General features: G+C 44.8%; 1 protein-coding gene across 1 annotated transcript; it reads left to right on the top strand.

Moving 5' to 3' along the window:
- Positions 1–996: 996 nt before the first annotated feature.
- Positions 997–2,767, top strand: LOC136461833 (putative glutamine amidotransferase GAT1_2.1). Its single transcript, XM_066461159.1, has 3 exons — positions 997–1,221; positions 1,399–2,378; positions 2,507–2,767. The coding sequence occupies exons 1-3, from the start codon at positions 1,128–1,130 to the stop codon at positions 2,765–2,767; spliced, it is 1,335 nt and encodes a 444-aa protein (XP_066317256.1). The 5' UTR covers positions 997–1,127.
- The last annotated feature ends 21,643 nt before the right edge of the window (positions 2,768–24,410 follow it).

Here is a 24,410-nt window from a genome sequence, read left to right as displayed (position 1 = left end):
CAATTTTGCAAGTACTCCAATTATGCTCTCTAAAATTCCTAAAAATCTCTTCATCAAGGTTCTAATCGGCTAGCCTTTTCTTTTAGCTTCTATATAGCGAAAGTTTTGGATTCCCCCAGCTCCCCTCTTCATTTGCTACCATAATTCAAGGTTCTTCCATCTAATGTGACAATTTACATGTGATAGGTGGTCCCTTGAGCTATATATAGCAACACAAGAGATGAACAGTATATCATGAGAAAAATTCCAATAACTCCAGCCTTCACTTTTTTCCACTAGTTGGATAAACATACATCATGAAGCAAGGCAGTACTTCCTCCATTCTCTTTTATAAGGCACGTAGATACATCAAAATTTAAACTTCACAATCTATGATCAATAATTTAGCTAATAATTTTTATTTATTATAACATAAACTTAATATGATTATATTTGTAATAAACATATTATTCAATTATTATAAATTTATCAATACATAAATAATTAAAAATAAAATAAATAGGTGGTTGGAGTATAATTTGGGAGATCATATTATGTCAACCTGCGGCTTATAAAGAGAATGGAAGCAGTAGTATAGTAGTATATTTCGCCAAAAAGAAGCATATATATATAGATGAAGCGTATATCCACTTCCATCTATGCTTCTGCTTCTGCTTCTGCTTCTGCGGTTCTGCCAGATTGGCATCCAGCTAGCATTCAGCCTGGTTTTGAGTTTTGACAACATGTAGGCATACGGAGTATATATTTTGAGGGGAGGTAGCAATATTGCAGTGGGTTGCCCCCTTTGACCTTGGGCAGAGCTGACCAGACCCCTGTGTAACGCGGCGCCCAGGCGGGGCTGCCTGCCGAGTTGGATTGCGCACGTCGCCATGAATTAGGAAACGTTCGGCTCGGAGTCGATTTCGTGATAAGGCTGATCTCGGCCACCTAAACACCCTTGATCGCCTTCTATAAATATCGCCACCCTTCTTCCTTCCCTCTCACCAAATCCAACAAACCAATAAGAACTCTCTCTCTCTCTTCTCCACATACAAAGGGACGATCGGAAGTAGCAGCCCACAGCTCATTAATCTCGCTAGGCTAGCTAACCACAAGAAAGATCGGGATTGCTTTCAGAGGCGCCGGCCATGTCTTCCTCCCCAGACCTCTCCCGCGTCCTCCCCCGCGTGCTCATCGTCTCGCGCCGCACTGTCCGCAAGAACAAGTTCGTCGACTTCGTCGGTGAGTTTTCCTTTCCGATTGCCGCCGGCGGCATCACGGAGACGGACATGTTTCGTCATTAATTTAGCCTGGTATAGTAGAACAAATGGTCATGGGTTTCGTTGGACGTTACTCGTATGCGACTGACGACGCCCCTGCATGGCGCATGCGTGCGCTGTTTGTCTGTGTCCTCATCAGGTGAGTACCACCTGGACCTCATCGTGGGCTACGGCGCGGTGCCGGTGATCGTGCCGCGCGTGGCGGGGGTGCACGCGCTGCTGGACTCGTTCGAGCCCATCCACGGCGTGCTCCTCTGCGAGGGCGAGGACATCGACCCGTCCCTCTACGACTCCGCCGACGCCGGCACCGGCACCGACGGCTCGCTCTCGCCGGAGCAGCTGGAGGCCGTGCGGCGCCTGCACCCGAGCGACGCGGCCATCGACCACGAAAAGGACTCGATCGAGCTCCGCCTCGCGCGCCGCTGCCTGGAGCGCAACATCCCCTACCTGGGCATCTGCCGCGGCTCGCAGGTGCTCAACGTCGCCTGCGGCGGCTCGCTGTACCAGGACGTGGAGCACGAGCTGGTCGGGCCCGACACCGTCCAGCACATCAACTACGGCGACTACGACGGGCACCGGCACCCGGTGCGCGTGCTACCGGGCACGCCGCTGCACGAGTGGTTCGCGGGCGATCTCCTCGCCGGCGGCGACGACGGCGCGCAGCAGCAGCTGATGGTAAACAGCTACCACCACCAGGGCGTGCGGCGCCTGGCGCAGCGGTTCGCGCCCATGGCGTTCGCGCCGGACGGGCTCGTCGAGGCGTTCTACGACCCGGACACGTACAGCCCCGGCGACGGCAGGTTCATCATGGGCCTCCAGTTCCACCCGGAGCGCATGCGCAAGCCCGGCGGCTCCGGCGACGAGTTCGACTACCCCGGCTGCGCCAGGGCCTACCAGGAGTTCGTCCGCGCCGTCGTCGCGTACCAGGAGAAGACGGCGGTTCCGCACTTGCCCCGTGGCGCCCCTGTCCCTGCACCGCCGAAGCTGAGCAAGGAGATGGAGAGGCGGCGCAAGGTCATCTCCCGCAGCTTCTCGCTCGCCAAGGACATGTACCTCTCCGGCGGTCGCATCAAGCCGGCGGAGCAGCGCGACCTCGACGCCGGCGCCGAGTTCCTCGAGGTACGGTAAATCGGTAATACGTCGGTCGAGCCTCTCAAATTTGCTTGCGCTCGCACCAGGCAAAGCCAAGTCCGAACGGTACGCGTTGCTAACACTGCTGACACCTGTGTGGACGTTCGTGCGTGCAGTCGAACACGGCGTCGCTGAGCGTGCAGCAGGAGAAGCGGCTGAAGCAGATGGGCGCCACGGTGCGGAACGCGTCGGGGTACCTCAACAGCCTCAAGGTGAGCGGCGTGCGCGAGGCGGCGGCGCGGGCGCTCATGGCGGAGATGACCGTCAACCAGCTCTCCGACCTCGCCGCCTTCTACGGGACGATGGGCAAGATCTGCTCCGAGGTGCTCGACACCAAGCTGCAGGCTTTGCATGTCAACGTGAATCTGCACGAATGAAGACTGAGCGTGCAGTGTATCCACCCATGTCGGTGTCTCAACTCCTGCTTGCCAGTAGCAGCATTCTGAATTCCTGATGTTATAGGGGTGCTGATAAATCAATTGTCGTTAAGGCAAGTGGCTATTTGGTTATTACTTCGCGATGCTGTTCGAGAAGTGCTGCGGTTTCTCTGGGTCCCGCTTGTTCGACTTCGCGTCTATGTGCAATGCACCGATCGGGTTCGAGACTTGAGCTCATCTCCTGTACTGACACAGGCATGACGGACGACGAGCAGCCGAGGTGACGAACTGTGAATATACACTAGCGGATGGCGCGCGCAAGGTGCGCGCGAGAGTAAAGGATCTTAGATTGCTTCATGGTGGCGACAATAACATGTAACATCAGTATGGTGATTTGGAACACGACAGCTGTAATGGTGGCAAGCATGATAGTGCTTATAGATTGAAGTACCATGTAGCAGGCATAGCTATATATACAGAATATTACATGGCTAGCAGGTTTGCCAGATGGCAGATTTCAGTGCATATAGAAAAGCATTACAGAGTGCTGCGTAGTGATATCATACAAGATTAGTACGATGTGCACTGCATGCCCTGTCAGATGCAGTATCCAAAAGCATGATAGAGCGTTGAGTAGAAATATTATACAAGGTTAGGAGGCAGTGGACTGCGGTCTCTGTTGGGCTTCGACATGGATGCAAGGATGATCCGAACTTCCATCTGCGGTCAGATTCCCAGCCATGTTCATCGTCGTCGGAGATGTCCAGCGAGGAATCTGTATCGATGTCTGGAGAGTGTTTTTGATATCACTAATAGGTTTGCTAAATAATGATAACTGAGGATGAGGAAGAAACAATTGGAACCAACCAAGCTGAGAAGATGAGGACGAAGCAAGAAAGAGATAGGAGTGGTACCTGAAATTTTGGCTGACAAAGAAAGGCTTAAAAGACAGTCTAGGGACCCGTTTTTTTTGTCCTAACATAGAGAAAACTGAATTAATTGTACATAGATGATGCAAGCACAACACCTAAGAAATTTGAACTCCTATAGCAAAATAATCTTTATGGGTTCTCGCTAAGTCGGAAATTTTTCCCAGATCCTAACTATCTGTAGGCATTGTCAACCAATATCATCGTATACATGAAAAGAATGGGAGATGCCCAGACTAAGTGCCTGTTTAGTTCCCAAAATTTTGCAAATTTTTTCAAGTTTCTCCGTCACATCGAATCTTTAGACACATGCATAAAGCATTAAATATAAATAAAAAATAAAACTAATTACACAGTTTAGACGAAATTCACGAGACGAATCTTTTAAGCCTAATTAGACTATGATTGGACACTAATTGCCAAATAACAAAAGTGCTACAGTACCATTTTCCAAAAAAATCACCAACTAAACAAGGCCTAATAAACTTGCACAATTCCAACCGAACTGTAGACATCATAGTTTGTACGCTAAAAAAATATTAATTTTCAACACATCAATGGCAGGAATTATATACAAACGGCAAAGTTGCATCTATGTCAAAATGATATAAAGTGTCTACAATCAGACTTGCACCTCCTTCCCATAAAGTATCTATGAAGATTTTATATAACTGAATTTATTTATCTATACGCTTCGATATGTCTAAATAAGTTCTGAAAATAACCATGCTTTCTTAATTTACAACTCAGAATGTAGGTGGCTGAAGGAAGAACTTACAAAGCCGAGAAGGAAGCAGATAGGTCACTTGTGGATGGATACATCAGTATATCGGAATAATAATAATGAGGAGGCTCATCAATTTACCTCCGATTACATAGTTTCTCACAAATGTCTCAACGGTATATATTAGAATATATAATACGTTGGTCCAGCTAACTTCCGAATAATCACATTAGGGTATTAAAAAGCAACCATTGTGAGGTTTCATTATTTTACTTTTGATAGACTGGGTGTACACAAATATTTTCAACGATGGTCATGGGAGCTTGTCAGACTAAGGAAGTGGTTTGCAAAGTACCAAGGCTTGGGGAAAAGAATTTTTATTTGTTTTGCGGTTACCATCCTGCAGGAAGGCAGATTCCAAGAAGAACACCTGTTCCTTGCGTAGTTGAACTTTTTAACCTGCAACAACTATATATATTATGAAACACAAAGGAACAATTAGGCCATAAAAAACAACAAATGGAAATAGAAGGGTTTCTGAAAAATGGGAAAGAAAAGATGAGTTTGGTTTAAGGGGAAAAAACACATAATGGAAGCTGTAGACTATGAATCTGAAGCAGCATCATAAAAGAACAGGTAGAAGAAAGAACAGAGAACAATGGCTTGAGCTGCATCTTTTTTAGCAGGAAATGAGGGACCAAAGATGAGTCCTATGTAGTCTCCTAGATCATGGTAACAAACAACACAACATTCTAAAATACAGAATATTTATGTTTCATCCCACAAGACCATAGATGGATAACATAGGTGCAGGAACTCGACTATCAGTTACCATGATCAAATCCAAGAACAGGAGGCTGTTAAAATGTTCTAAATTTTGGGGGAAAAAAAAGAGGTCACAGAAGAGGGAAACCATTATTGTGCATACTAACACACATAGTAGAGCTGTAGACCATGAAACACATTGAAGCTGATATCAAGTGCAGCGCCACAGTGCTAAACTGCAAATTGATCTATATAATACAGAACTCATTCTGGGAATAATAACAATAAGCATTGGCTAGGTGCGTAGGTATTTGGATGAGAAAATATTAAGAAGGAAAATTACTTGAAATGGTTAGCAAGCTATGTTCTTTCCTGGTCTGAAAATGCAGGCGTATTCAATATTGAATTATTTAGTTACTGATGATAGAAAGAAAATGGAAAACTGAAAACAATTCACTTTGTATAGTGTGGCACAGAAAGCTTGCAGCACAACAATTATAGGGGACTTACCGTACAATAAATACAAAGGAGTTGCTATGATGCTATCAAATAAGCAACTAAGAATCTTATCAGCATATATGACACCACTGACTATAAAAATATGCAAAATACGCAGGAAGCACATTTTCAAAATGATTTTTTTGCGGTAAGCATCGAATCAATCAAATTGATCTTCATGTGCATCAAATCGAATAACACACTTAGCACGCAAGCTGCTCCAAGTAATTGGTTGGCCGCTGCACTGGTGCTCAGCTCTGTTGTGTCCCTTCACCATATCGGCTCATATTGCTACAGCAACCAGCAACTCCCTGGTAAGTAAGGACGGAAAACAACAACTTATATAGGAGCATACATAGAAACGGGAGTACCTAAGAGACGGTGCCGAGGCCGGTTAATACCAGGGGAAAGGAACTTTCCATGGTTATGTAAATCTTGGAAGGACCAAGCAAGGAAACCAATACATCAAGCACTATGAAACATTATTATGGTTGGAGGTATATACCGTAAGTCAGAAGCAGGCATAATGGAGGTGGAGTAAAACAAATGGGTATTGGATTAACTGGCTTAGGTTTCTTGGATTAAAAAAAAGATTAAAAAACCACACATTTTTTCTGAACTGTTAAAACATAATGTAGTACATAACTCTTGATCAGGTAAAAATCACACCTATGAATTAGCATGCCAAAAAAAAGTAAATTGTTGCTTAGTACTGAGGTTTCCTTTAGACAGTTAGAGCCTACAGTACAATAGAACTAATACATGAAATTCATTTTGTTTGAATTCAACATATAGGTGTATTTCTCAAAGGCAATTTCCAAAGCATCAAATTTCACAAATCAGCTGACATGCAGTACAAATGTTTGGTAGTATAAATCAAATCATGGTCGTGCTATTGTAGAGTTAAACGCCTATGCATTTGGATTCATATTATAGATACCCTGATTCAGCAACATATGAGCTGGAAACCCAACAATCAACCGGCACCTTCATGTTCCCTGCTATGGAAGGTACTGTCTGCTTCAAATTTCTACAGGAAACGGGCCTGACATTAGTAACTCTACTCAATACTGAAGTAACTTTGATATGGTAAAACCCTAAGCATGTCTTGATGGGAAATGTACTGGAACTTATTTATATGTCAGTGAAAGTACAAGAAACACTTGAGTGACCAATTTACTTGCCAAAGTCCAAAGATGTTAATCTATTGTTGCCATCGCCAAAATAATCAAGCCTTAAAGAAAGGGGGAAATAATTAAGAAAATAGCAAGGCTACATGAATCTTTTTTCTCTGTGCTGTGCAAGCACCTGATCAACCTTAAAATATGCACAACACGACATTGACCTTCATTAGCATTCTGAACTGAAGTATAGGAAAAAAAAACTATAGAAATAATATTTTTGGTCCAATAATAAAAAGCAGTATTATGGAGACAATTGTAGATAATAATCGATTTTTTAAGCAAACACAGAGGACTAAATAGCTAATCCCTAACTCAATTGTCCATAGCTTCTCATCACGGACTAGCATGACCACAAGCAATCATGGATTGATTCTATAGTCAGCATCTGCAATTGGCCAATCCGGACTATATTAGGTAGAAAGGGGTGGGGTGCAGTGCCAGCCCTGAGAGGAAGCTGGAACATATACATGAACATGCCCTTTGCTATTCCCACAGGGCAAAAAAAAATTCCCATTTGAAGATCACTGCCTATATTCCCAACCTATGTAAGAATTCATTTTCACCATAGGCTATAGAGCATAGGAAAATTTACATCAGCTGCACCAAGCATCAGGGAAAAAACATTTGCTTCCAGACCTGACCGACGAAGTGCGCCGCAGCTGCTGCAAATGGAGAATGAGAGGCGTCGTGCCGCGGCAGCCACCAGCGAGGCACGCTCGCGCGACGCCGTGCCGCAGGCCGACGGCACCGTCTCGCCCCACTAGCGCCTTGCGCGGTGAGCCGGCGGCACGGGCCTGGCCGGAATGCCGCGACGCAAGGGAGGGGAGGAGGAGGAGGAGGAAGAAGAGGAGGGAGGTCACACCGGCCACGGCCCGCTCGCGCCAGCCGCCGTCGCCTCGTCCGCGCCTGCCACCGAGGGCCACCGCGGCGGGGTTGCCGCGGCCAGGTGCCGCCGCGCCGGGGAGCGCCCGCGCTGGGCCGCCGCCGCCAAGGGCCGCCGCGCCGTCGCCTCATCCGCATCGGGAGGGAGAGGGTGAGAGAGATCAAGCGAAGAGAGAAAGGAAGGGTGGAGAAGAATCTGGGAGGTGAAGCGGAAGCTAGATATATATTTGGTTCTCTGGATTCGGACGTGAAGCCGGAGAAGTCGGTTAAAAGAAGAGGAGAAGTCGGTTAAAAGAAGAGGAGAAGCCAGAGAAGCCAAAGAGAAGTAGGAGAAGCGGTTCGTGGCAAGAATCAGCTAAAAGCGATCTCAGCTGTTGGATCCAAGATCGGACGGATGAGAGAATTTGGGGTGACATGGACGGTGTTTCTATGGATGAGCCCTACGGGTATTTTAGGGGAGAAAAATGTTGTCATGTGTTGTTTTCAGAGTTTCAGTAGTTGTCAGTCTCATCCAGAGTAACCGGACTATCAGAACTTGTAAGAATATTCGATACCATATCGTCATGTATCATATGCTGCAGTTTACTATTTTAGAGGATTCCAGCGCTTTTACCTATCAAAATTTAAGATTTACTATATGTGTGCTAAAAGAGAAGGCTATCCTCCTATGTTTTTTAAAGTATACACCATTATAGTTCTATTAACTAAAAAAATATTACTACCCACGTTTTGACTTTTCTATATACAATAATTTTTCTATGCATCTAACAATAGTATATATCTAAATACATGGCGAAAGCTATGCATATAGAAAAGTCAAAACGTCTTATAATTTAGAACAGACCAAGCATCTTATTATTTGAGAAATAGAAATTATCAATCGGATAGAAATTAGCACACTAATTGGTAAAAATAAAAATAAAATCACACATTAATAGAGGGGAGCTATGAATCAAAAAAGACGAGCCCAAAGAAAGCGGGTGCCGGAGCCAGCCGTGACGAAGAGTGGGTGTTGTCACGCACGGGGGAGGCGGAGCTCGACAGATTAGTGGAGGCGGGCGTTCTTCCTGACCTCGTCACCGCCAGATGGCTGCCAGCCAGTGGTGAGCCCTTCCCAATGTCTCACACTGATGAAGTGGTGGTGTTTGAGGATTATTTCTGGCGAGGATTGTGATTTCCTGTTCATCCTTTTTTGAGGGATCTGTTGGAGTTCTGGGCACTTAGTATGTGCAATCTTCACCTAAACACCATCTTGCACATCTCGATCTTTATCCACTTCTGCGAAGCATATTTGGGGATGCTTCCGTTGAAGGGATGGAACGTCAGGTGGTTCTACATGAAGCAAAGCCATCCTACCATCCGCTGCGATGCCGACCACATCCCGGAGAGCCAGGAAAGCTGGTCAAAGAGGCCAAACATTGATGATATAGAGCAAGTGAGGGAGCTCATTGGCCTAATAAAGGACGTGAAGACCAGTGGTGGACTGGTAGCGACAAGCTTCATAATGCGCCACATCCAACTCTGCAAGGAGAGGGCCCATGTGGGTTTTAACTTTAAGGGGGACACTGACGGCACCCAGGAGAGGTCGGAGAAGCTATCGAGAGACGAGGTTGTAGAGCAGGCCGCATAGCTATTCGCTCCATTGGCCTCGTTGCGGTTGTTGGGGCAGACGAGACCCTTTAACTGCACGAATCCACCTCCTCAGGTAACTATCTCAATTGTTTGTTCCCGGTCCTTTTAATCCTGTAGCATTGCCGAGCAGTGAACTGATTCACTTATGGGAAGATTCATTCATAGGAAAGAGCGGTGTACTTCTTGAGCGTGCCGAGGGGCGATTGGCCGCAGGCAGTAGATGACCGACCACCAACGTAGCCTGAGGAGGGAGCCGTCAGCGCCTCGTTGGAGTTCGAAGGCGTGGATGCTGATCGGACAGAGAGTCCACCCCCGGTGTTGGAGAAAGTCCAGGGGAAGAGGGCAGCGACAGACGATGTAACACCCCAGGTGTTTAGCTTCCACATTTGCACTGCATTTCATGAACATGAGCATCATGCATCCCTTCGTGAGCTTATATCACATGAAACATGATTTCGAAACATTGCAACATGTTGAATATTTTATGTGTGTTGTTTCTTTTATGAAATGTAAAGTGTGCAACACTTAAGTGCAACATGTGCCACTCACTTAGTGAAACAAGGTTAGTTAATACTATGCAACAAGATCATGAAACATGTGAAACATGACTATGGAACAATTGTAACATTTCATGTGTTTTTCATTGTTTTAGTACATACCTTGCTTGATTCTTGTGTGACCACTGTGTGGTGTGGTTAATAATCATCCTAAGTAACTTAGTTACACCTAGAATGTCTTTTGGAACATTGTTCATGTTGATCACTTTGCCTAATTAGGTTTCCAAGTCATGGTTGACCAATTTGGACCCCTAGAGCTCCTGTGTTTGACTGTTTTAAAAGTGTAGCTTAGGATGTTTGCATGTCTGAGCAACCTAAAGCAAAGTTGTAGCAAATTATATAAGGAACAAACTTTGTTTGGAAGCCAAGTCATGAAAATGTGCACAACATGCTCTAAAGGGCCCCACAAGTTAGATTTGAGATCTATTTTGAAACCCTGAAAATTTTCTAAGTCATAAACCAGTTTTTAGTTTCATGAGCTGATGTTTGGAGCACTGTATCTCACAAACCAAGCCGAACCAGCTCGAGCTCCAATTGTGAAAGTTGTAGACCACATGTAGATCTCCAACTTTGTAAACTACAACTTACCCTGGATCGCCACGGATTGAGAGATCCATTGTCAACAAGTTTCGCTGACAGTCGGCTCGATGGATACTGAAACGAAAAATTCAGGCGCTACAGTGCTCGGGCGATTCAGAACTCGGTGGCCGCGTGTACGCCGCGCGTCGACGGCCGGCTGACCGTGCTGGCCACGCGCTGTGCGCATTCTGGCGTCGCAGCCGTGTCTTGAAGCCACCCCGCGCCTGCCGACGCACTCACCCGCTCTAGTTTGCCTTTCTTCTCCTCCACCACGCGCTGCGCCAAGCAAGCAGCCGCTCCACCATTGCCACCGTGAGCTTCGGCAAGCTCCCGCACACTCACCACCGCGAAAACGCGCACTACACCTTCACCGAAGCTCCGCCGTGATCCCCTCTTGCTCGTCGTCATCTCCGCGCGGTCAATCGACCTCAGGTGAGGCCGCTATCGGCGTTCCCGCGCCGTCGCACCCTCGCCGGAGATGGCGCTCACCGTGGCCAGAGCACCACCGCACCACTCCTCCATCCTTAGCCCGCGTCTCGTCTTCCCCGTCATGCGCTGATGCTCGGGTGATGATGTCACCCCCACGCCGGTCCAGCCAAGCCGGAACACAGCCGTGCACCGCCGTGCACCATGGCCGAGCCGCCGAGCTCCGTGGCTGGGGTACCTAGAGGTCGCTAGGGTTTGCGGTTAGGGTACCAATCGACGCAGCAGGTCTAGGCGGTCACGTTGGTGCCGTTCTCGTCGCCGGTGAGGTCACCGTCGGCGAGCTACGCTGTCTTCCGCGTGTCGCAGCCGCCTCCTCTGCTTTGCTGTCGCTGACCTGTGGGGTCGGCTGGCGACCGGGTCCCACACGTCAGTGACTGTGTAGTCATAGGGCTAGTCCAAAAATGCAGTTTTGAATACTGATTTGATATTTTTGTATCTCCTGTTTTGTAGATCCAATTTGAATGGTTCCAATTTTGTTAGACTCATTGTTAGGTCTAGTATTTAAGAAAAATATGTCTTGAGCATATTATGTAGAAATTTTGGATGAATTAAATAGGAACTTGAAAAGTGTTTTTGAATGCATGCAAACTTGTTTAAATCATATCTTGAGTTTCTGTGATCCAAAAATTATGAAATTTTGTGGGTAAGCTAGTATTGTATAGTAGAAGCTCTGGTTAAAAATTGAGAGTCATTGCATGTGTAGTTTTTGAGTTATAGATTTTCCTTTTATCATTGGATGATTCTTGTGTAAATTTTAGTAAATTAATTATGAATCCTATGGCCATGAAACTTGGTAGGTAGTATCTTGGTACCTTATAGATGCTAGGAAAAATATGAAATCTATTGCTTGACACTTTTCACTAAGGTATCCTAATTATGCCATTTTAAGCCATTCTGCCTTACCATTTTTGTGTAGGTTGTTATACTTACTCAAATGGTGTGAAATTTTTATGGTAATCTACTTAGAGCATGTAGTGTCTACTGTAATTTTTGTAGAATTAATGGTGTAGTTTTCATATATGTTTACTATTTCCACTAATTAATTAAATAAATTAAGAAAGGTATTAAAAGAAATGTTTTGGGGATGAACACCCTACTTTCTGGTGTGCTTGTGATATGTGTCATATGTCAGTAAAGTTGGTTTTGTCCAATTAAGTGTTTATATCATAAGTTAATAATTATTTGTTTGCATCATGTTCCTCTGGACAGATCTGGGGACTTTGGAAAGTTCCCCATGATAGTTTGGTTTTATGTGATTGTGATGAATACAAGAGATGTAGATAAATTAGGTAGCTAGCTTCTGTCAAAATTTGAGGGCATTTGGCCTAGTAGTTTAGAAACTACACCTGTTTAGAGTTAGGTTGCAGTTTTTGCTTATTCTCTGCCTTGTGAGGATAGACCTTTGTTGATCGATGAGTTCGACCTGGTAAAGGTTTGAATCATGCTTTGAGGGCTGAAAATGTATTGTAGACAATTTTATAAGTTTTCCAGATTGTCTTGTTGCATATCATTTGGATTTATAAATCTCTAGTTATGGCTAGTTTACTGCATCGCTACATAGTATTCATCTTGCTGAAATGCAATTGCTTGAGTGTATGGGGTTGCAATGTTCTCATTGATTGTTTTAGGGGTTAGCCTAACTTGAGAATATGCTTAGGTGCAGGTGCTAGGTCATTAACGGAAGATGAGCAATTATACCTTAGGTTATATAAACGTGGTAAGTGAAAGTGATTTGAATAGGGCTTAAGTTGGAATATGCAAACTACAGCGAACATGTGCATTCCCCGAGCATCCCCGACATTCGTACATGTGCATCCATGATATTTATCTTGCACATTCATACAATAGGTGTGCCGGAGGGAGTGACGTTGCTGGAGTTCGAGGGAGCCAACCAGGAGGAGGAACCCGAGGTGCAGGAAGCCGACGAAGCAGTCGCCGCGGAGGAATTGCCCGAGTGCCCTGACCATCAGCCTTCCTCGTTCCTGAAAGGCAAGCCCCGGAGCATATTAAGCCTCCTATGTTTTCACAAATACATTGAGTATCTTTTATTATTGATGATGCATTAAGTATAGGAATTGGTTGAAACCAATTGCTGCATTATATATCCTTCCTTGTCCAGATATCGCACTGGAATCCTATTTAAGTTCAGGAATGGGTTAAATGCTTAGCCATGCTTAGTGCGGTAGAAGTCAGGTGATTTCCTGTCACCTGCGAGCTTTAGGATGAGGTGGATCATGGTTGGCTATATTTGCTATCGTGGAAAAGAACCATGTAAATAATGAATTAAGACCGGGCGGGGTCTTGTGTAGGTTTGAACATAGTGACTCCGTCTGAGTCATTTAAGGACCGATACGCTGTACGTCCTCATGTCATGTTGAACGTAGCCTAACACTTAGCTGGCCGGATAAGTTGTTCCGACCGCGAAGCCTAGTAGCTCGATTCAGGCCGGGAACGCGAGTAGTGGCGGCACTTTGGAGGTAGTAAGGATGTGCGGAGAGCCATTGGCATAAGTCCAAGGCGGGTTAGAGTCCCGAACAACCTTGGCAGAGTGGTTCTCTGAGAATGCCGATCTATTCAGACCCGCGACTCCTGAATTATACCAAAGGTGACTTGTTGCGACCCTGACGGGGGAAGCAGGGTTTGTGTTTAGGAATACCCCTCCAGCTGGATAGGAATCGATTCGAATCGCCGTCTCTCCCGGATAGTGAGAACTTGACTGAGCAGCGGCAACGTAAATTCAATTAACTTAACAATATGGTTAAATGGATGATGATAAGGTTGCCACAATGAATACCTGATATGGTTATTAATGTTTGCACCCTAATAAAATGATTGCTTAGTACAGGTGCTAATATAGATGACAGGTTAATGGCTAAAAGTTACTGCTAGTTCAGGTTAAGAGTTGATCATTATTACTTATGCTTTTCTGCAAAAAGAAAGTGTCAGCCAGCTCCACTACATTAAGCTTTGCATAATCCTTGGTGTCATTTGTTTGGTTTCCGACGGGTAAGTCTAGCTGAGTACATTCCCGTACTCAGGGTTTATTCCCTCTTGTTGCAGATGGCCTCCTATATCAGGGATTCTGCAAGTATTGTCTCCACCCGGCGGGTGATGAGGACTAGATCATGGGCATGATCTCCTTTCTCTTATCTGAATGCTTTTGCGGTCTGTGATCAGCAAACCAGTATGTGTATTTGAACTCGGTGTGTGAGTTAAACTATTTGCTTCCGCATGTTTTACAAGACTTGTTTTGTAATAACAATGACTCTGTGACGATGTAATCTATTTGCGAACATCTGTGAAATGTTGTAACGTACGATATGTTATGTTGGATTACTGTGATCTTGGTTGTATGCAAGTTGGTTTGAAATCCTTCGAGATTTCGGTTGACTACCGGGTTTATATGGGCTCAAGTTTGAGAATTTGATCGTTCCGGCGATTGTTTTTGTACTTGTGCTCTTATAAATTGGTCGGTTCCGTGACAGCTGGTATCGGAGCTAGATTCAACATTAAACATGTCTTACGGCTATTTAAAACAAAAGTTTTTATTGTAAAAGCGATTTTTTTTAAACCTATAGTTATATATAAGTGTTCAAAAATCAAAAAAAAAATTTACGGTATACTGGTGATCACATCCCTTATAGCTCACTTAAGGACTTCTAGGTGGCTTATATATAATTGCTAACTTGGGGGAATTGATTGTTTCTATTTCGTCGTCCATGCGGCGTGATATTGCATGGGTGCCATTCGTTGAATGGTAATGTATGGATCAATTGCCTCTACGCTAAGGTAAGTGTGAGTTGTGAGAGCATGACCGTCCAACCGTCGGTCTAGGGGAGAGTTAGTTGTGGTTACTGGAGTATTTACATGTTGCATACATGTATATATGAAAGTACTTAATTGTGGGTACATTTCTCGGGTAGTTTGGATACCGAAGTATATATATCGGGGGATGTATATATGGAGAGTATCTTAGTACTACTTGTGTAATTAGCATTATATCTTGTTGGGTTGGGCTGCAATGAAGTTTTTCTGCAGGTACGCTAACAACGCACCGTGTAGGTCGACTAGTTACCGCTAATTAAGAGAACGTATGTATGCCACCGTATAGTCCGCTAAAGCTTAAATTTTCTTAGGTTTGTGAGGACGTACAGAACGAGCATGCATCATATTCACTCATGACATTCATATTGCATTACTCCCTCCCTTATAATTGCTTATCCCAAGTATAAGGTGAAATCTCTCAGCAAGAAGTTAGAAGGAGAGGAAGACCCAGAAGAAGTCCAAGGTGTCTCCAAGGTGGACAGTAATCACTTCGATGAGTAGTTCGTTAGCAAGTCTCACTAGTTAAGCTTTTGCAGTCATACTTGTAAAGTACCTCAATTCGCTCCCTTCGGGATGCGTATCGTAATGGTGAAGTTTAAAACTTGTCATGTTGGAATGCACTGCGTATGGCGCTAGTAATCTACTTGATGATGTGGTGATTGGGGAATGAATTATTGCCTCTGTTTATTGTATGAAGCTTTCATTCTCATCAGTAAATTCAGTTTGGCACGATTATATTGTTCCTCTCCAATGTGCTGACATCATCAATAATTACTGGTTGCGCATTGTGCAGATGCCTCGTACTCGTTCCACCGGTGCGAGTGATGATGATGATCTTCCGCCACCACCACCCACACCAATGGAACTAATAGCAATGCTTGTGGAAGGACAGCGCACTATGGTCGAGGCCCTCCGTACGATTGCGAATCATGATGGCCGTGGTCCACGCCAAGGACCGGATCCAAATCAATACAGTGATTTCAAGGATTTCCTTGACACAAAACCCCCAATCTTCAAGGAGGCTGAGGAGCCTCTACAAGCTGATGAGTGGTTGAATACTCTCGAGCAGAAGTTCCGTCTACTCCGCTTGACTGAGGTGCTAAAAACTGAGTACGCATCGCACCAACTTCATGGGCCTGCTGGCATCTGGTGGAGTCATCATCGGTCCACTATGCCTGCTAATGCCCAAATCACATGGGATCAGTTCAAGACTGCTTTCAGGGGAAATTACATTCCTCCTGGTCTTATGGCGATCAAACATACAGAGTTCATGAAGCTGACTTAGGGAAACAAGAGCCTAAACGAATACCTGCAAGCTTTCAACAACCTTGCAAGGTATGCTACCGAGTTTGTGGACACAGATGCTAAGAAGATTGCAAGCGTCAAGCGAGGACTTAGCCCCAAACTGATGAAGACCATGGGAAATTGCAAGTGCGCTCATTTTAATGAGTTTGTGAGTGATGCTTTATCGCAAGAGAACAACAATGCTATATATGTGGCTTCAAAAAGTCGTAAGAGGGCCTATGAGGCGGGCGCCTCACAATCTAAGGCTCCTGTCGCACAAAGGGCTCTATTCCATCCTCCAGCGTCAGCCGCCAAGTTTCGCCCACCGCAGAAGAAGAATCTCGTCAAGACTGGGTTTCGCAAGGCATTTACAGTTGCTCTTCCCAAGGGCACTACCAGTCAGGGCAGTTCCAGGGCTCCACCAAGCAACATGCCGTGCTGGAACTGCAACAAGACAGGCCACTAGGCAAGGGAATGCCCTTACCCTAAGAAGAATAATTACCAGGGTGGCCGTCAAGGACAAGTGAACCACACTAATATTACTGAGATCCCTTCAGGTGAGGTAGTGACTGCTGGTAAGTTTCTGATTGACCAACACCCTGCAGTTGTATTATTTGATTCAGGTGCTTCGCATTCCTTCATTAGTCCAGCATTTGCATCCAAGTTTATGCAGAAAACATATACTATTGAGGGTGAGGGTTATTATATTAGGGCTGCCAGTGGTATTATCCCAACCAAGCTGGTAGTTGGGGACGTACAATTTGAGATAGAGGGGCGAAGTTATCAGGTTGATTTGGTAGTTTTACCGGGGCTAGGTATCGATGTGATATTGGGAATGAACTGGATGAGCCGTCATGGAGTGCTTATTGATACGTCGACTAGAGTAGTCATGCTCAGAGATCCTGGTAATCAGGAGGGTTTTCTAGTACAGTTACCCAAGGACATCAATCTTTCTTGCACGACCAATGCGGTACAAGCAAAGTCTCTGGCAGATATCCCTGTCGTGTGTGACTTTCCGAATGTTTTTCCCGATGATTTGCCTGGATTGCCCCCGGATCGAGAAGTAGAATTCAAGATAGAGTTGCTTCCTGGTACAGCTCCCATATCTAGAAGGCCATATAGAATGCCTCCCAATGAACTAGCTGAACTAAAGACCCAGTTGAATGAACTGCTACAGAAAGGCCTTATCCGCCCTAGTTCATCTCCGTGGGGGTGCCCAGCCATCTTTGTGAAGAAGAAGGATCAATCTCTACGCATGTGTGTAGATTATAGACCCTTGAATGCAGTTACAATCAAGAATAAGTACCCTCTGCCACGCATAGATATCTTGTTTGATCAGTTATCTAAAGCAAAAGTCTTTTCCAAGATTGATTTGAGATCTGGGTATCATCAAATCAAAATTTGGCCTGAGGATGTCCCAAAAACTGCATTCTCTACAAGATATGGTCTGTATGAATACCTTGTTATGTCTTTTGGATTGACCAATGCCCCCACACATTTTACGTATCTAATGAATTCAGTGTTTATGCCTGAGTTGGACAAATTTGTGGTGGTATTTATAGATGATATCCTGGTCTATTCTGAGAATGAAGAAGATCATGTTGAACATTTACGGGTGGTTCTTACTAGATTGTGAGAACACCATCTGTATGCAAAGTTCAGCAAATGTGAATTTTGGCTTCGTGAGGTACCTTTTCTTGGACACGTGTTGTCCGATGGTGGAATTACGGTTGATCCCACCAAGGTGCAAGAAGTATTGAACTGGAAGGCTCCCATCTCGATGCACGAGGTTCGGAGTTTTCTGGGGTTGGCTAGCTATTATCGTTGCTTCATCCTAGATTTCTCTAAAGTAGCCAAGCCTATGACTCGATTGCTGCAAAAAGACATGAAGTTTGTCTGGACTCCTGAGTGTGATGCGGCTTTCCATACCCTGCGAACTCTTCTAACATCGGCTCCGGTTTTGGCACAACCGGATATCGAGAAACCTTTTGATGTGTTCTATGATGCATCAGGTATTAGGTTAGGAGGTGTTCTTATGCAAGAGGGTAGAGTCATCGCTTATACCTCTCGCCAACTTCGGAAGCATAAAGTGAATTATCCAACGCATGACTTGGAACTCGCTGCAGTTGTTCATGCTTTGAAGGCCTGGAGACATTATCTACTTGGCAATGTGTGCAACATCTACACTGATCATAAAAGTCTCAAGTACATCTTCACTCAACCAGAGTTAAATATGCGTCAGAGAAGATGGCTCGAGTTGATCAAAGATTATAACCTTCAAGTGCACTATCACCCTGGCAAGGCAAACGTCATCGCGGATGCCTTAAGTAGAAAGTCTCATTGCCACTCGTTGATGGAGAGTGATGTCCATTTGTCAAAGCTCCTTCATCCTATAGTCCTACACAACATCACTGTCAGTTGTACCCTACAGAGTTGAATTATCGAGCTATAGAAGACAGATGCAGGTGTGTTTCACATCAAGCGCAAGATGAAAGAGCAAGAAACCAAACATTTTCGAGTAGATGAGGAAGGCGTGTTATGGTTCAAGGATAGGTTGGTAGTTCCAAAGGATAGAGAGCTTAGAAATCAAATCATATCCGAAGCTCATTCCTCTAAACTATCTATTCATCCTGGTAGTAGTAAAATGTATCATGATTTAAAGCCTCAATTTTGGTGGACCAAAATGAAGAAAGAGATAGCCGCTTATGTGGCTAGGTGTGACACTTGTTGTCGGGTCAAGGCGGTACACATGAAAGCTGGATTACTTCAGCCACTCTCTATTCTAGGTTGGAAATGGGAAGAGATAAGTATGGATTTTATAGTTGGACTCCCTACCACTCAGAGGAATTTTAACTCAATTTGGGTAATTGTGGACCGACTGACCAAGTCGGCACACTTCATTCCTGTCCGCATAGACTTTCGTCCAACCGACTACGCGGAGTTGTACTTCAACCAGATAGTCCGACTTCATGGGATCCCTCGTACTATTGTCTCAGATAGAGGACCACAGTTCACTGCTCGCTTTTGGGAGCACTTACACGGATTATTAGGGACTAAGCTCGTAAGAAGTTCTGCCTATCATCCGCAAACCAACGGGCAAACTGAACGGGTGAATCAAATCTTAGAAGATATGTTGAGAGCTTGTGTCATCTCGGCTAAGGGCTCATGGGAAAAATGGTTACCCCTAGCTGAATTCTCGTACAATAATAGTTATCAAGAGAGCATAAAGATGGCACCGTTTGAAGCTTTGTATGGCCGAAAGTGTAGAACCCCGTTGAACTGGGTAGAAGCCGGTGAAAGGAGATATTATGGAATTGATTTTGTTCAAGAAGCTGAAGAACAAGTCCGTACTATCCAAACCCACATGGCCGCAGCTCAAGCTAGACAAAAAAGTTATGCTGATCGACGTAGAAAACCTATAGAGTTCGAAGTTGGAGACTTCGTATATCTGAAAGTCTCACCTATGAAGAGTGTCCAACGCTTTGGTGTGAAGCGAAAGCTTGCGCCGAGATATGTTGGTCCGTTTGAAATCATTGGACAAAGTGGTAAAGTGGCGTACAAGATTCAATTACCTCCTGAGATGAGTGCTATCTTCAATGTCTTTCATGTATCCCAATTGAAGAAATGTCTTCGCGTCCCTGAAGAGAGAGTTCCATTGGGGAATATCGAGTTAAAATCAGATTTGACCTTTGAAGAAAAGCCGGTTCGAGTGATTGACACTCGTGAGCGAGTGACTCGGAGTCGAGTAGTAAAGTTCTACAAAGTCATGTGGAGCAATCAGGGTAGTGAACGCGATGCAATGTGGGAAAGGGAAGATTATTTGAGGGATGGTTATAAGGGATTCTATCAACAATGGTACGCTTTTCAAATCTCGGGACGAGATTTTTATAAGGGGGGAGGGCTGTAACACCCCAGGTGTTTAGCTTCCACATTTGCACTGCATTTCATGAACATGAGCATCATGCATCCCTTCGTGAGCTTATATCACATGAAACATGATTTCGAAACATTGCAACATGTTGAATATTTTATGTGTGTTGTTTCTTTTATGAAATGTAAAGTGTGCAACACTTAAGTGCAACATGTGCCACTCACTTAGTGAAACAAGGTTAGTTAATACTATGCAACAAGATCATGAAACATGTGAAACATGACTATGAAACAATTGTAACATTTCATGTGTTTTTCATTGTTTCAGTACATACCTTGCTTGATTCTTGTGTGACCAATGTGTGGTGTGGTTAATAATCATCCTAAGTAACTTAGTTACACCTAGAATGTCTTTTGGAACATTGTTCATGTTGATCACTTTGCCTAATTAGGTTTCCAAGTCATGGTTGACCAATTTGGACCCCTAGAGCTCCTGTGTTTGACTGTTTTAAAAGTGTAGCTTAGGATGTTTGCATGTCTGAGCAACCTAAAGCAAAGTTGTAGCAAATTATATAAGGAACAAACTTTGTTTGGAAGCCAAGTCATGAAAATGTGCACAACATGCTCTAAAGGGCCCCACAAGTTAGATTTGAGATCTATTTCGAAACCCTGAAAATTTTCTAAGTCATAAACCAGTTTTTAGTTTCATGAGCTGATGTTTGGAGCACTGTATCTCACAAACCAAGCCGAACCAGCTCGAGCTCCAATTGTGAAAGTTGTAGACCACATGTAGATCTCCAACTTTGTTAACTATAACTTACCCTGGATCGCCACGGATTGAGAGATCCATTGTCAACAAGTTTCGCTGACAGTCGGCTCGATGGATACTGAAACGAAAAATTTAGGCGCTACAGTGCTCGGGCGATTCAGAACTCGGTGGCCGCGTGTACGCCGCGCGTCGACGGCCGGCTGACCGCGCTGGCCACGCGCTGTGCACATTCTGGCGTCGTAGGCATGTCTTGAAGCCACCCCGTGCCTGCCGACGCACTCACCCGCTCCAGTTTGCCTTTCTTCTCCTCCACCGCGCGCTGCGCCAAGCAAGCAGCCGCTCCGCCATTGCCGCCGTGAGCTTCGGCAAGCTCCCGCGCACTCACCACCGCGAAAACGCGCACTACACCTTCACCGAAGCTCCGCCGTGATCCCCTCTTGCTCGTCGTCATCTCCGTGCGGTCAATCGACCTCAGGTGAGGCCGCTGTCGGCGTTCCCGCGCCGTCGCACCCTCGCCGGAGATGGCGCTCACCGTGGCCAGAGCACCACCGCACCACTCCTCCATCCTTAGCCCGCGTCTCGTCTTCCCCGTCATGCGCTGATGCTCGGGTGATGATGTCACCCCCACGCCGGTCCAGCCAAGCCAGAACACAGCCGCACACCGCCGTGCGCCATGGCCGAGCCGCCGAGCTCCGTGGCCGGGGTACCTAGAGGTCGGTAGGGTTTGCGGTTAGGGTACCAATCGACGCAGTAGGTCCAGGCGGTCACGTTGGTGCCGTTCTCGTCGCCGGTGAGGTCACCGTCGGCGAGCTACGCCGTCTTCCGCGCGTCGCAGCCGCCTCCTCTGCTTTGCTGTCGCTGACCTGTGGGGTCGGCTGGCGACCGGGTCCCACACGTCAGTGACTGTGTAGTCATAGGGCTAGTCCAAAAATGCAGTTTTGAATACTGATTTGATATTTTTGTATCTCCTGTTTTGTAGATCCAATTTGAATGGTTCCAATTTTGTTAGACTCATTGTTAGGTCTAGTATTTAAGAAAAATATGTCTTGAGCATATTATGTAGAAATTTTGGATGAATTAAATAGGAACTTGAAAAGTGTTTTTGAATGCATGCAAACTTGTTTAAATCATATCTTGAGTTTCTGTGATCCAAAAATTATGAAATTTTGTGGGTAAGCTAGTATTGTATAGTAGAAGCTCTGGTTAAAAATTGAGAGTCATTGCATGTGTAGTTTTTGAGTTATAGATTTTCCTTTTATCATTGGATGATTCTTGTGTAAATTTTAGTAAATTAATTATGAATCCTATGGCCATGAAACTTGGTAGGTAGTATCTTGGTACCTTATAGATGCTAGGAAAAATATGAAATCTGTTGCTTGACACTTTTCACTAAGGTTTCCTAATTATGCCATTTTAAGCCATTCTGCCTTACCATTTTTGTGTAGGTTGTTATACTTACTCAAATGGTGTGAAATTTTTATGGTAATCTACTTAGAGCATGTAGTGTCTACTGTAATTTTTGTAGAATTAATGGTGTAGTTTTCATATATGTTTACTATTTCCACTAATTAATTAAATAAATTAAGAAAGGTATTAAAAGAAATGTTTTGGGGATGAACACCCTACTTTCTGGTGTGCTTGTGATATGTGTCATATATCAGTAAAGTTGGTTTTGTCCAATTAAGTGTTTATATCATAAGTTAATAATTATTTGTTTGCATCATGTTCCTCTGGACAGATCTGGGGACTTTGGAAAGTTCCCCATGATAGTTTGGTTTTATGTGATTGTGATGAATACAAGAGATGTAGATAAATTAGGTAGCTAGCTTCTGTCAAAATTTGAGGGCATTTGGCCTAGTAGTTTAGAAACTACACCTGTTTAGAGTTAGGTTGCAGTTTTTGCTTATTCTCTGCCTTGTGAGGATAGACCTTTGTTGATCGATGAGTTCGACCTGGTAAAGGTTTGAATCATGCTTTGAGGGCTGAAAATGTATTGTAGACAATTTTATAAGTTTTCCAGATTGTCTTGTTGCATATCATTTGGATTTATAAATCTCTAGTTATGGCTAGTTTACTGCATCGCTACATATATAGTATTCATCTTGCTGAAATGCAATTGCTTGAGTGTATGGGGTTGCAATGTTCTCATTGATTGTTTTAGGGGTTAGCCTAACTTGAGAATATGCTTAGGTGCAGGTGCTAGGTCATTAACGGAAGATGAGCAATTATACCTTAGGTTATATAAACGTGGTAAGTGAAAGTGATTTGAATAGGGCTTAAGTTGGAATATGCAAACTACAGCGAACATGTGCATTCCCCGAGCATCCCCGACATTCGTACATGTGCATCCATGATATTTATCTTGCGCATTCATACAATAGGTGTGCCGGAGGGAGTGACGTTGCTGGAGTTCGAGGGAGCCAACCAGGAGGAGGAACCCGAGGTGCAGGAAGCCGACGAAGCAGTCGTCGCGGAGGAATTGCCCGAGTGCCCTGACCATCAGCCTTCCTCGTTCCTGAAAGGCAAGCCCCGGAGCATATTAAGCCTCCTATGTTTTCACAAATACATTGAGTATCTTTTATTGTTGATGATGCATTAAGTATAGGAATTGGTTGAAACCAATTGCTGCATTATATATCCTTCCTTGTCCAGATATCGCACTGGAATCCTATTTAAGTTCAGGAATGGGTTAAATGCTTAGCCATGCTTAGTGCGGTAGAAGTCAGGTGATTTCCTGTCACCTGCGAGCTTTAGGATGAGGTGGATCACGGTTGGCTATATTTGCTATCGTGGAAAAGAACCATGTAAATAATGAATTAAGACCGGGCGGGGTCTTGTGTAGGTTTGAACATAGTGACTCCGTCTGAGTCATTTAAGGACCGATACGCTGTACGTCCTCATGTCATGTTGAACGCAGCCTAACACTTAGCTGTCCGGATAAGTCATTCCGACCGTGAAGCCTAGTAGCTCGATTCAGGCCGGGAACGCGAGTAGTGGCGGCACTCTGGAGGTAGTAAGGATGTGCGGAGAGCCATTGGCATAAGTCCAAGGCAGGTTAGAGTCCCGAACAACCTTGGCAGAGTGGTTCTCTGAGAATGCCGATCTGTTCGGACCCGTGACTCCTGAATTGTACCAAAGGTGACTTGTTGCGACCCTGACGGGGGAAGCAGGGTTTGTGTTTAGGAATACCCCTCCAGCTGGATAGGAATCGATTCGAATCGCTATCTCTCCCGGATAGTGAGAACTTGACTGAGCAGCGGCAACGTAGATTCAATTAACTTAACAATATGGTTAAATGGATGATGATAAGGTTGCCACAATGAATACCTGATATGGTTATTAATGTTTGCACCCTAATAAAATGATTGCTTAGTACAGGTGCTAATATAGATGACAGGTTAATGGCTAAAAGTTACTGCTAGTTCAGGTTAAGAGTTGATCATTATTACTTATGCTTTTCTGCAAAAAGAAAGTGTCAGCCAGCTCCACTACATTAAGCTTTGCATAATCCTTGGTGTCATTTGTTTGGTTTTCGACGGGTAAGTCTAGCTGAGTACATTCCCGTACTCAGGGTTTATTCCCTCTTGTTGTAGATGACCTCCTATATCAGGGATTCTGCAAGTATTGTCTCCACCCGGTGGGTGATGAGGACTAGATCA

Source organism: Miscanthus floridulus, chromosome 6, assembly GCF_019320115.1.
Source record: "Miscanthus floridulus cultivar M001 chromosome 6, ASM1932011v1, whole genome shotgun sequence".
NCBI lineage: Eukaryota > Viridiplantae > Streptophyta > Magnoliopsida > Poales > Poaceae > Miscanthus > Miscanthus floridulus.
This window is presented reverse-complemented; position numbering and strand designations above follow the sequence as displayed.